Source organism: Heloderma suspectum, chromosome 1 (genome assembly GCF_057233095.1).
Source record: "Heloderma suspectum isolate Gila_16-S chromosome 1, 16-S_ref, whole genome shotgun sequence".
In the NCBI taxonomy this organism is placed as follows: Eukaryota; Metazoa; Chordata; class Lepidosauria; order Squamata; family Helodermatidae; genus Heloderma; species Heloderma suspectum.
This window is the reverse complement of record NC_139458.1, coordinates 220,178,723-220,192,878: the sequence shown is the minus strand read 5'-3', so window position 1 is coordinate 220,192,878 and position 14,156 is coordinate 220,178,723. Positions and strand designations below refer to the sequence as shown.

At 42.5% G+C, this 14,156-nt stretch overlaps 1 protein-coding gene across 9 annotated transcripts in view; it reads left to right on the top strand.

Annotated features, from left to right (window-relative positions):
* The window catches only part of FN1 (fibronectin 1), a 93,734-nt gene that overhangs the window by 14,120 nt on the left and 65,458 nt on the right, over nt 1-14,156 (top strand). For all 9 annotated transcript variants that reach the window (XM_084819508.1, XM_084819499.1, XM_084819489.1 and 6 more), the window contains exons 10-13: nt 2,587-2,763; nt 3,248-3,400; nt 6,758-6,886; nt 9,132-9,275. In XM_084819508.1, the coding sequence (XP_084675634.1) occupies nt 2,587-2,763; nt 3,248-3,400; nt 6,758-6,886; nt 9,132-9,275 (603 nt within the window). The remainder of the gene's footprint in view (nt 1-2,586; nt 2,764-3,247; nt 3,401-6,757; nt 6,887-9,131; nt 9,276-14,156) is intronic.

Sequence of the window (14,156 nt, the reverse complement as noted above, 5' to 3'; positions counted from 1 at the left end):
AAGTTTCAAAATGGTTTCTCCTTGGCTGCGTCTTGTTCCACATTGGTGCAAAGCCCTGGGGAAGCTGCATTACCAGGGGTCTATTTTGCAGTTTCTCTATATAGGAAAGATGTACATTGTTCCTCAGGAATTGGAATGCTAGGACATTACTCTCCAGTTCCGCTTGTGTGTTTCTTTACTGTGTCTCATCACCTGATCCTAGGAGATGCATTAGGGAAAGTGCTGTCAACTGAAATATAAATCTAGTGTGCACCTCTTAGAGGGGTGCGTGCGCGTGCGCATGTGTATTACTTAGAAATAGAGTTGGTAGCCCAGACAAAGCATCTTTATTCAGAGCACTTTTTTCTGAATGTGTCTGGCTGGCATTTTTTCTTCTTCTTAGTCCAGTAAGACCAATGTCCATATTAGGTCTAGGGAAAAGATGCCTCCTGAGTTGATCAGTGCAATGTTCTGATGTCACTCCCTAGATCCTGAATCTCCAGCCAGTTTGCCATATATAGCAGCAATCAGAACCTGCTTCTCGGAATGGGCTTGTGTGGCCTTTCCTCTGAAAGCAATTTGCCTCCATTGGAGATGGGGAGAGAGATTTGCTTTAAAACAGGGCTCTCTGTAACTAAATGGTCCGAGAAGGAGTGAAGCTGTTGGCTACTAACATTTTATCAAAACACAAACTGCCCACCCAAATGATGTTAATGGTGTTGGTGTTTTCTTTAAAAAGATTGATTTGTCCATGATATGAAAAGAACACACCCAGCAGAGCTCAAGTGGCTCAAATTAGGGGCACATGTGAAATTATCTTCATCTGAATTTCTCCTCAGATTTTGGGGTTCTGGATGATCTGATCTTACTATGCTGTAGTTTTTCACTTTGCATCTGCTAAAGATCTGATTTCTTTAGCTTTTGGTCACCTCAGGTGAAAATCCAGACCACTTGCTTGGACACTGCACCTGCTTTTATCCCACTTTGATCTTTTTAAATAATGTGCTTCCTTTAGCAACTGGGAGTGGCATTGATTATAATGTTGCAATGTAAAGGGCCTCATGAAGGAGGGAAAAGAAATCCTTTAAATAGAATCACATAAGCACATGTCTCATTCTTTCTGACTATTTAAAACCATTAGGTTGTAATTAGGGTTGTAAGTTAAGGACTTATTTAAAGTCTAACAGAGGACTTCTGCTCTTAGGCAATCTGCCCACCACCCCACTGATTTTTCATTAAACCCTATCAATAGTAAGCATGTGGGTAAATTTGCTGTTGTCCTGCCCTTCGCTAGCAACTTACATTTGCACTATGTTGAAGAAGATGTAATGCCAGTGAGCAAAGGGCTTCCCTTAAATGGGTCCTGTGGAATGAGTTAGCTATTGCCTCCAACCAAAAATAGACTGGTCTTCTATTTTTAAAAAGTGATTGAGAACAGAGATGTGTCTTGGTACACGTTTACTCCTCCGGTTTTGCAGTGGTCCAGGTGTACTCTGGCTGTTTTGCACCTAGTCTCTAGATAAGAGCACAGATGGGCCTCTCTTCCCTCCTGAGAACAGGAATGAGGACAAGAAACTGCATCACTAGAACATCAGAGAAAGAAAAGCTAGAGGTGAAGAATGTCTCTCTGCCTAGGAATTCTTAAATGAGCAGAATGGCTTAAACGCAGAAGCAGAGTTTGGTTTTCCACATTTGCGAGTAAAAATTCCCCCCCTGCCTTTACCATACAGATGGAGGATTGCTTTTGTTTGTGCAAGTCATTATATATGTAGACCATATTTGTTACATTTCTAAAATTAATTGCAACCTTATTCCATTGCATCCTCACAATAGCCTTATATGGTAGGCTGTTGTGAAGCTGTGGGTCAGCCTACACAGGCTCAGGTGGTTCCATGCGACATACCTCAGCAAACCCCTGGTAGCACAGAGAACAGGATATATAATCTGCTCCATGTCTAGATATCACACCTTTCCGCAGTAATTCCTGTGAGCATGGCACATTGGAGAAGAGATGGTGAAAACCACTGCTGGGTCACTAACACTTTATCTGGAAGTGCAGGAAAAACAAATTGTACCAATTTGGAAGGCAAATTGAAGGAAGGCACCAACTGCAGGAAAAGGAAGCGGGGAGATGTCCAGGTGTACTGGAAAAGGTTTATTTAGGCCCAGTGTGTTTTGAAATAAATCCTCCTTTGGGAACACTCCTGAATGACAGTTTTCAATCTGGTATAAAAATCATGGTTGTAATTTGTGTTTTGTGTTGCTTTATCTGGAGATGCACCAAGTCCCATGTTACAGTTTCCATCAAAGTGTGGGCATGGGCTTGGCTGAGGCAGCTCCGGCTGTGTTTTGTGGAGGTGCTTTGTACTGTGTGTTTGTGAACTTGACCCGAGACTGTGCAGAGTGGCAGTGCTTAGCTGGGTTTCAAAAACAGGCCCCTCGAGGTCCAAGGCAAGCACTTTGTATTGGACTGAATTGCTACATATTCATTATCAAACATGTCATTCTCCCAGATATTATGATAAGGTGTTATGGAGATGACTCTGATTGGCAGCTTTGATAAGGACCCTGGATCACTTTCTTTGAATGGCTTTTGCTTTCTTGCAGTCTTAGTTCAGACACGTGGTGGTAACTCCAATGGCGCCCTGTGCCATTTTCCTTTCCTCTACAACAACCGGAATTACACTGATTGTACTTCTGAGGGGCGGAGAGATAACATGAAGTGGTGCGGAACCACCCCAAATTATGATGCTGATCAGAAGTTTGGATTTTGCCCCATGGCAGGTAAGTAAAATATATCTTTAGGGAGAGTTCTGTGAGAAGACAACTGGCTTGCTTGTTGCTCTTTAATTCTTTGGGGATTATGAAGTGATACTTTGTGTGAACATTAATTAAGACTCAACAGCTGTTTGTAAAGTTAGGTGCTGTCTATAAAGATTAACCTAAATCAAATTCAGCCAAGTTTTCATTCAAATCTTTCAGGAGTCCAAGTTTTTCTTAATTCAGATTTAGAATGTAAAATTCAAAGTAGCTGCCAATCCAAATTGAATTTTCTTCCCCAAATAAATGGAAATTCACATCTAATATGCTTAGGTGAAAACAGCTGTTCATTACAACCTCGGCAAACACATCACTATCAAGACTCTGGTGTAAAGTCAGAATTAATATTCATGGGAGATTGTCTTGTTATTTTGCTTAATATAAAGCATGGCATGAACAAATACAAGCCCCAACAAATAAGCCTCACTCTTTGTTGTTCCTTGAACAGCTCATGAGGAAATCTGCACAACCAATGATGGTGTTATGTACCGTGTTGGAGACCAATGGGACAAGCAGCATGACATGGGCCATATGATGAGATGCACTTGTGTGGGAAATGGCCGTGGAGAGTGGACCTGCATTGCTTATTCCCAGCTCAGAGGTATTTCATTTTGCTTCTATGATCAGTTCGATGTGACCAATTACAGTCTGTATGGTAGGGATTACCCTACAAAGCAGTCAAGGTATGGCGTGGTTGCAAGCTAGTACATGGAGAAGGGTGTTATAGCAGACAGTCTTTAAATATAAGGAAGTCTTATTGTGTAATTAGTAATCACTGAATTAAAGTGAGGCTATCCCACTGGCTTTAAAAGAAAGTGACTCTGGCTCAGCAATTATGCAGGGCATCGCTACAAAAATCCAGGCGTACAGGTATGAGTAATAATGGCCAAGGCTTTTCATTTTCTGTAGACCACTACAGGTGGAATTTCATGAAGAATACAGAATCTAATGGGAAACCTCAGTTCTTGAAAACCTCAGAATCATCTATAGAGGCTCTGAGGCAAAATCTCCCACACAAATGCCTCAAACTCTTTATTCATTTCCTGTGCATCTTGGCTTGGTTCAGACCAAGCTTCTGTATGGGGCGGGCGGGCGGGGAATGTAGTCGTCATTTTTGCGACTGTGGTGGCCCTTTTCTGGTCTGTCCTGACAGTGAAAATCACCACAGCTGTGTGTCCCATCCTCACCTTCCCCATCCAGAGCTGGTATGCCTGTGGCAAACCTAGCAGGCTATGGTTGATGGATGGCCACACGAGCATATGATCCAGGCCTAAAATGTCCTGTATCCTCACACTACAAAGAGGGTGGATATGCAGCCATTTTCTGGTTGCTTCGCTACATCCATTTTCAAAACATGATAGGAAACAGTAACATTATAAGTAATTTGAGCTCTCAGGCTGATCTCCTAACTCTCCTCTCCCATGCTTCTTCACGCTACACCTCCTCCCTTGGAATGGCGACTGATGTTCTCATCCAGACGTGCTCTTATTTTTCCCTGCTGCCACCTCTGATCTTGAAAACAACTTATTTCTTGGCCCAGTAAATAAATGAATATGCCCCCTCTGAATCTCTGAAGCAGAATAAAGTGTGCAAATGAAGGAAATGCCTGCTAATTTGTATAAACATAATCTGGGGTGCTTCACTGCAGGATCCTTTGTTTGTATCCTTTTGATAACTTAGACAAAGCCTCATTTGTTGGTTTCTGACAAACTGAAAAGCAAGTATGGAGCATCACATGGCTACTTTGCTCTTCTTAAGTGACACTTTAAAGGCTGCCTAGAGAGGGATGCCTAATCTGCAGGAAAACTAGGCAGATCATGCTATTGAAATTGCCTTGGAGTATGGGTAGAGAAGTGCTTAGGCAGCATGAAAGGTAAATAAAACTTCAAACAGAAGAGTACAGGCATCTGATCATCCTACATCTGGCTTACACCAGTGGATTCGCATTTGGAAGAAGCAGCGGTGGGGAGGGGAAGAAAACTCTCCAGCACTGCTGCTGAAACTGAACATAATTTATAGGGGCAGCAGCCTCCAATGTTTCTCATGAACTTTATTTAGCTCAGTAACTGCCCAGCTCCCTGCATTTGCATTACCAAAGTTTAGGTAGGTTTAAAGTGATCTCTCATTGTGCCTGCCCTACTATGCCCCTACCAGGCTACTACTGGAATTACTGCTGGAACCAGCACGGACGTTCTTCGTGGTAGTTCAGAATTCAGACCTATTTTATTCCCACAAAGAGATCCAAAAGTAATTCCATATGTCCTAGAGGAATTAGTCTTAGAAGGATAGCACAACTGCTTTGGTTTTTCAGGAGAGAAACTATCGATTAGAACAGCCTTCCCCAACCTGGTACCCTCCAGATGTTTTGGACTTCCAGCCCCCATCAGCCCCAGCCATCATGGCCAGTGACCAGGGATGGTGGAAAATGTAGTCCAAGGCATCTGGAGGGCACCAGGTTGGGGAAGGCTGGATTACAGCATTTTAATGAAAATTCAGTATTGTCCGTAACTACTGGAACGGTCAATCTCAGTACCAAATGTGTACAAAAAACCTGTTACTACCAAAAAAGCAGTGTCAGGGGAACACAATAAAATGATGGGTAGGGGACTTCACAAGATTGCATGGCTTTCCCAGCCCTGCCTCTACATTGAGTGTGGATGTCTGAAGTGGGGAGGGGGCTGGAATCCTTTGTGCACAGGCTTTCCATATGTGGAAACCTGCGGGAAGCCTGTTCTGTGGAACAGAATAGCCTATTTTGTGATCCTTTGGAAGCCTATTCACGTAGGCTTCTCTTTTGCTGATGCCTGTGGTCAACATGTTGATGTTTGGGGCATATGCTGCCCTAACTGCACAACATTGGGGTGGAGCCAGCAGTGCAGCCCCTAGTAGTCGTAAAGGGCCCCCCTCACGATTGTGGGGGGGCTGCTGGATATACAACTCCATCAATCCTCTTGCTTTAAAGAAGAAATATTGTGGACCAAGAGATGTCCACAAGGGTAAAAATTTTAAATGAATGAGGGTACCGCTATATGCCTGAAGAAGATTGTATTGCTATAACTGCAAAGCCCATGAGGACACAAAATAGAAGATTCCAGCATTCAAACAATCCCTTGTGCTCACAGATCCAGCCAGTCCCTGAAATTCAGGTTGAAGGCCTGAACTGATGTGTCTATGGTTTGGATCTGTAGCATGCTAACTCTCCTCCATATTTTGTCTGTTTTGTTCGTCTGGCTAATGGTTTAAGCATGTCATAAGAGACAGCAGATTGGTCCTGAGCATGATACTCTTCATTCTTAGTAGTGGTACTTTGCTCCTTGTTTTTTTTAACAAAAACCTTGTGGAAGAAATAACATGATAATGAGCTGACAGCTGAATAAGGGTTTTTCAAGGATATAGCATTTTATAGAAATTGCACATCATATAGACTTTATTTCTCATATTAGAATCTCAGTGCCAGGAAAAATGCAAATTTGAGTCATGGGGTATATTTTAATCTGATCCTAGATAACTATTGAGTAGTTTTTATGTTAGTTATTGGTACTGATCCAGTGGTGCCTTTCTGAAAAGAGGAGAGCCCTACCATTTATGGAAGGGGCTTGGATCCAGCAGCAATTGGCAGATTTTCAGGAGGAAGGGGGTAATTGATGAAAATCATCTCTCCTTCTATGAGCAGGAACTTCCCTCTGAATCTGTGTCCCTTCTGTGAATGGAGCAACACCATTGGATCCCACCCTCATGTCTGTGTGATAATTGCCTATGCCTTAGGAGGGTCTCCTGAGGTGAAATACCAGTCTACATGAAGTTCCTGCCTCTTTGCTCTACTTTGGGAAAAACCTGTGCAGTTCGGTCTCACAAGAGAGCATTGCTAAACTGAGTGGGAGAACAACATGCTCTGTTGCTGTCCGTATTTGTTCAAAGTAATCAATGGGACAAATATTATGTTTGTCTCTCAAAACAGACCAATGCATAGTTGATGGGATCACCTATGACGTTAACCAGACCTTCCACAAACGTCATGAAGAAGGACATATGCTGAACTGTACATGCTTTGGCGAAGGTCGGGGAAGATGGAAATGTGATCCTGTTGGTAAGTTCATTCCTATCTGTCTCTCTTGTGCGAGCGTGTGTGTGTGTGTGAGAGAGAGAGAGAGAGAGACAGCGCGAACAGGTTTTTGCTAAACAGCAAGAATGATAATTCAGGGTAAATTAATGGAGCTATAAGTAGTTAGAAATGGAGCCAGTCCTTTTCAGGCTCCCTTCTGCTGCAATCAATGACCATATATTGTGCTAATATAACCAGTATATGCTACCTCTTTGCAGCATTCAAATGCAGGGCGTATAAGCTCTGTTATACACACAGATCGCGCTGCTTGCCTCTCTGAATTAGGACCATTAACTTTAATTTGAAACACCCATATTTGGACTAGGTGTTACAGAACTTGCAAATATCTGCCCATGAAATCAAATAAGCTTTTCTTTTTCTTTTTTTCTAATGGCAAATTCAGACCTGATGTCTGAAAAATTCCTTCAGTTGTCAAAGTTGGACTCTTGTTACTTCTCCAGGGTCATCTAGGCACTATTTTAAGTGTTCATGATACATCTGTCCTAGACATTGTCATGAGGCTTTGATTGACGTCTATTTGCAATGATCATATTGGTGCCAAAAGAGGCAAAGCCTAGGGGCAATTATGAATAACTTGTGCCCGTGAATCTCTCAGAGGAAACAAGCTTTCCCAAAGCATCCCCTTTTAGTTCAGGCTACCCCAGTATCTTCTCCTGGCTGTGGCCCATGAGGAACTGGAAACCTACTAGTCAACCAGTCAGGATCAAATCTGATTCTCAGTCCCACAATTTTATACTATTAGGACGCTACCCTATGCATGTTTAGACAGAGAAAAGGCCAACAACTCCCAGCATTCCCTGGCCAGCCATGCTCGCTTGGGAATGCTGGGAGTTGTAGGCCTTTTCTCTATCTAAACATGCATAGGATTGTGCCCTTACTGTCTTTCCCTTTCATATGCTTTCAGCCAGATTCGTGTGCTGTAGGACAGCCAGGCAGCTGCCCTTTCTCCATGTCTAATGTTGCTCTAAGCTTCTTGTAATCCCTAGGGGATCATATATGCCTTGCTTGGGGAGATAGTAGTACAGGAGAGCAGAAACACAGTTTGAAACTTTTATCATGAAGTCTTCTGCTCTCTTGAACCAAAAAAACATCAAAGACAGTTCTAACAAATATTATCTTACCTGAGGTTAAGCTTGTTTTATTTGGCTGGCCTTTATTTTACTTTGCTAGGACTAACGGACATTTGCTAGGACTAACGGAGTTTGTGACATTGTGTCAGACGGCCACAGACTCATTTGTTTGACCTTAGCTAAATCCTTTTCTGTCACCTTTTAGTTCCCATCCCAAGACAAAATCATGGAATGATTATGTTTGAAGGATTCTCTGCCACAGACTTACTATCTGGCTTTAGACAAACCACTTTCTCATAAACTCTGTTAAGGTGGAAAGGGTGCAGGACAGAACTTGAGCACACATAGGACAGGAGGGAAGAGATGGGAGTGAGTAGGGGAGAGCTGGGGTGGAGATTTGAGCACCACAACATTTGGAGGCACTACCCACTGCTAGAGAAAGGGTGATGAAAATGCTTGTTTGCATTTCCCCCCTCTGTTAATAAAAAATAAAGAAATCCCTGCACATAAAAAACTAGGCTGTTCTTAGCTGGGCTAGCTTTCCGGACGCAGGATGCATTTTAAACAGGAGAGCATTTAACCATTGCACCTTCTGCCTTCAGATTGACTTGGCACAGATCCAATAGAGCTGTATCACATGATTATGCTGAATGTGTAGTCCAGCTCTTATACATGGACACAGCCTTTCCATCCTATGTAGGCAATGGTGGAACAAAGAAGGGCATTAATCCCTTCCTCTTCTCACCAAGCGACGGGCCACAGTGGCACAGATGGGCAACCCTGTACCAGCTACCCAAGTGAGATGTGGGTTCTGATGGGCTGCACAGAAGTGCCACTCCAGCAGCCTTTGAGTCCAGTTGTGTTGTTAAGCCCTTCTCGTTATCATGTTACTTGGTGGGGGTTGGGGGCAGAAGGTGGCAGCCCTCTAAAGCCAAGCCAATGAATGTCCCACTTCAAAACAAACAAACCCATCTCAGGTTAAGATTAAGTCAAAGGCAGGTTGGGGTCAAATTAGTACAGGAATTTATACCACATGGAAATGTAGAGAGGGACTTGTTTAGTTCGTAAGCCTGAGGAATCCCATGCTTGAAATGACCTTGAAATAACCACACCTTTTCCTCTTGTTTTCCTGTTTTTAGACCAGTGCCAAGATTCCGAGAGCCAGACCTTTTATCAGATTGGGGATTCATGGGAGAAGCACGTTCATGGTGTCAGATATCAGTGCTACTGTTATGGACGTGGCATTGGAGAATGGCACTGCCAGCCTTTAAGTACATACCCAGGTAAGAATCCTTTAAAATATATATATATATGGCTGGACAGGTAGCCGTTGAGGAGGTTTGCTTGTTTACTGTGATTCTATATGTGCAGTATTACATATAGACCTGTGTCTCTGGCACAGAAAAATGTTTCCTGACAACCTTATATCTTACAGTTTTAATCACATTTTTAACCCAAGAGAGAGAAACTAAAAAGCTCATCCAAAGAGAGCCCTTGCATGAATCAACCTACATGTAATTCACATTGTTTCCGCTTGTGCTTTTGGGCTTCCATGTCTTGGCCATAGTGCTGTCCTTTCACATCAGTGTCATTCTAGTTGAAGCTTAGCTTTATCCATTTCCAGGGCAATTCTCAGCTTTTACCTGAGCACACTTGACTTTTGTGTAGTTTTCCAGTCTGGGGTGGTGGTGGTGGTGGTGATTATAGCTCACTCTTAGAAAGCTAACCTTCTTTTCCTGGGAGAGTTCCTATGCTTTTTAAAGCTTCATGGCAAGGAAAAAAATTAGCTGGTGATACTTTGGCATGGAGAGGTAATGGATGAAACTTCACCTGCTGAATTTCTCCTTTCATGCAAGAGTGAAAGTCTCAGGAGTTCTGCTACCCCCACCCCCCAAGCTGACAGTTCTGTCAACTGCACTGTCATTACTTTGCTTACTTAAATGTGCTGCAAACTATGTTTAATGGACACCTAAAGTATCATAGAAGTTTCTGAGCATGGTTCTGTACATTTGGACACACTTTATAGAAACCTCACAAATATTCTGAATTCATGTAATAATGTGGATTGCTGGGGATTAATTTTATTCTTGCATTAGCATTTATATAGGGCTTTTGAGTGTTCAAAGTGCTGCACATAAATTATTTTGTTATAATTGATACAAAAGTCCTGTAAGATAGGCTGGTATTATCCTTGTATTCCAGATGAGAGCTTGAGACAGAGAGAAAAGTGATTTGCCTAAGGCTACCTAATGAGCTAATGGCAGCTATGAAATTCATACCAAGGGTTTCCTAATTCATAGCTCCATCTTTTAGCCACAGTGCTAGCTTTCAGTCTGTCTCATTAGTTGATACATATTTTGATCGCAGACCTTGAACCTAGAACTGTTGCTGTTGATCTTGTTGGTATATAGTACCTGACATGATCAGATCTCTAAACAAAAATGTTTAGCTGTCCTGATGATTGAGTTCCAGGAGCTGTCCTGATGACTGAGTTCCAGGAACTCTCCATAGACATGGTCGATATGAGTGTGTTTGTTCTGCTTTGGCACGTACATTGATAAGGGAAGCTATGGTGTTAATCTTTGTGCTTGGAAACTGCATTTGCAGACAGTGTTTTTAGCTTTTAGGCTTCGCATATGAGTATACCTTTAATGTCCAAGAGTTATGTATGGCATTTTGGTCTCACTAAATGAATGAGTTATGAATTAACAGGTGGTTATTGCTTCAGGATAACAACTCTGAAATAGCAACCCTGAAGTAGCAAATCTTTGTTTTGGGTGCAGGGAGATGTGTGACCCTTATTTCTTACAAATGTTTTGCTGATGTAAGATTAGGCAGGATTTGAACTTTGCCTGAAGATCTGTGTGTAACTCAAATGCTTGCATATCCTTACACCAATTAAGATGATGCAATAAAAGACCTATCTCTTGCATTTTCAATCAGTAATTAGTATACATCACTTTGTTAGGGCAAGTACTTTGTTAGCTATGGATGGTGAAACTGGGCATTGTGTGGTCAGAAAGTTTGGAAAGGTAGTTAATTCCACTCACTCCAAAGGAGGGCAATCCATTTATCAGTCTTTCACATGCTGACTCAAATAGTCCAGAGCTAGTGTGAGCCACCAGAAAAAGGCAGGAATGAGCAATTTGCGTTCCACCGGGTTGTCTGCCAAGCAGATGGCTCCTTGCTTGAGTGATACGGAACTAAATCACATGCCTCAGGAGAAAGAAAAATCAATCAACCAAACAAAAAAGATCTGGGTCACTCACTAATGCGCCTTGGATCAAAGTCTGAACATCAACATGAAATGTAGAAATCTGGCTTTGAGCATGAGACAAAATCGTGCTCTCTATTTCCATGGGAGATCCCATTGTTGGTAAAGCCATCCTAGTCAGTATCATAATTTGGCATTGTGGTGACTTTTCCAGAAAGGCACTATAAAAATATAAAACAATCAAATAAATGTAAGCTGTTCATTGTGAACTGCATGAAAGTAATGATCAGCAAAGAACTGGGTCCCATTTTTTATGAATTTGCAGGAGAAAAGTGGCAATTTAAACACACATGCACTATTCTAAATTGATGCAAGATGTGTGTGTTGCAAGATGTGTGAGACATTCATGTGAGACTACAAAATGCAGAGGGAGAAACAGCCCAGAGCTGCCACACATACTGCAATTAGATTATTTATTTATTTGTTAGGTTAATATCTGGACTTTCCATTGGCATGCTGAGGGCAAGTAGCAACATTACCATTGCACATCACTGTTCCTACACAGTTCAGTACAAAGTATAGCAAGCATAAGAATAATCACGTGGGAAATGGTTCTTGATGGGACACTGGTAAGCAGGATTTGGCCCTTTCCATGACTGCTGTGAGTTAATGGCCTTTCAGTGGAAGCAGCAGCGCTGGAAAATCAAGGACTGGTTTTATTGAACTAGGGGTAGTTGGCATTAAAGTAAACATTAGCAACGTTGTCCTTGGTGAGTAGGTTCACAGTTCAGTAGAGAACACACTGATGACCCTGGAGAGTTGGCAAGGGTGTAGGGCTGAAACACCATGGATTCCTTGGTTCTGTAGGCAGGGGGTTATTATCTCAGGATAACAACTCTGGGGTAAGAAGTCAGAAGTAGCAAGTGTTATTTTGGGATGATTCACTTACAGCAGGGAGACTCACTACCTGATTCGTGAGTTGGAATGAGGTCTGCATGCTCTGTAATGATTTCTGCTGCTCTAAAGTATATCTTACCTCTTCATGGATCACTGCCTTGTTGTGGCGAAGGGGCTTGCATAACTCAGTGAAGCCATAAGCTATGCCGTGCAGGGCCACCCAAGACGGACAGGTCATGGCAGAGAGTTCTGACAAAATGTGGTCCACTGGAGAAGGAAATGGCAACCCACTCCAGTATTCTTGCCAAGAAAACCCCATGGAACGTATCACAAGGCTAAAAGAGATGACACCGGAAGATGAGCCCCTCAGGTCGGAAGGTGTCCAATATACTACTGGGGAAGAGCAGAGGGTATTTCCAAGTAGCACCAGAAAGAGTGAAGCGGCTGGGCCAAAGCCGAAAGGACACTCAGCTGTGGATGTGTCTGGTGGTGAAAAGAAAATCCGATGCTGTAAAGAACAATATTGTTTAGGAACCTGGAATGTCAGATCAATGAATCAAGGTAAGCTGGAGGTGGTCAAACATGAGATGGCAAGATTGAACATCGACATCTTGGGAATCAGCGAACTAAAATGGACAGGCATGGGCGAATTTAATTCAGGTGACCATCATATCTACTATTGTGGGCAAGAATCCCTTAGAAGAAATGGAGTAGCACTCATAGTCAAGAAAAGGGTGGGAAAAGCAGTACTGGGGTACAATCTTAAAAACGATAGAATGATCTCAGTACGAATCCAAGGCAAACCATTCAACATCACAGTAATTCAAGTCTATGCCCCAACCACTGATGCCGAAGAAGCTGAGGTTGATCGGTTCTATGAAGACCTACAACACCTTCTAGAACTAACACCAAAAAAAGATGTCCTCTTCATCATAGGGGATTGGAATGCTAAAGTAGGAAGTCAAGAAATCACCGGGATAACAGGCAAGCATGGCCTTGGTGTACAAAACGAAGCAGGACAAAGGCTAATAGAGTTTTGCCAAGAGAACACGCTGATCATAGCAAACACTCTTTTCCAACAGCACAAGAGATGACTCTACACATGGACATCACCAGATGGTCAATATCGAAATCAGATTGATTATGTCCTTTGCAGCCAAAGATGGAGAAGCTCTATACAGTCAGTCAAAACAAGACCTGGAGCTGACTGTGGCTCAGATCATGAGCTTCTTGTTGCAAAATTTCAGCTGAAATTGAAGAACGTAGGGAAAACCACTAAACCATTCAGGTATGACCTAAATCATATCCCTTATGAATACACAGTGGAGGTGAGGAATAGATTTCAGGGATTAGACCTGATAGACAGAGTGCCTGAGGAACTATGGACGGAGGTCCGTAACATTGTTCAGGAGGCAGCAACGAAATCCATTCCAAAGAAAAAGTAATGCAAGAAAGCAAAGTGGCTGTCTGATGAGGCTTTACAAGTAGCGGAGGAAAGAAGGGAAGCAAAAAGCAAGGGAGAAAGGGGAAGATATACCCAACTGAATGCAGAGTTCCAGAGAATAGCAAGGAGAGACAAGAAGGCCTTCTTAAATGAACAATGCAAAGAAATCGAGGAAAACAACAGAATGGGAAAGACTAGAGATCTCTTCAAGAAAATTGGAGATCTCAAGGGAACGTTTTGTGCAAAGACGGGCATGATAAAGGACAAAGAAGGCAGGGACCTAACAGAAGCAGATGAGATTAAGAACAGGTGGAAAGAATACACAGAAGAACTATACAGGAAAGATCTTAATGTCCCCGAGAGCCATGATAGTGCGGTCACTGAACTTGAGCCGGACATACTCGAGAGTGAAGTCAAGTGGGCCTTAGGAAGCATTAGTAACAACAAAGCTAGCGGAGATGACAGTATTCCAGCTGAGTTATTTAAAATGCTAAAAGATGATGCTGTTAAAGTGCTGCATTCAATATGCCAACAAATTTGGAACACTCAACAATGGCCGCAAGACTGGAAAAGGTCAGTTTACATTCCAATTCCAAAGAAGGGCAACGC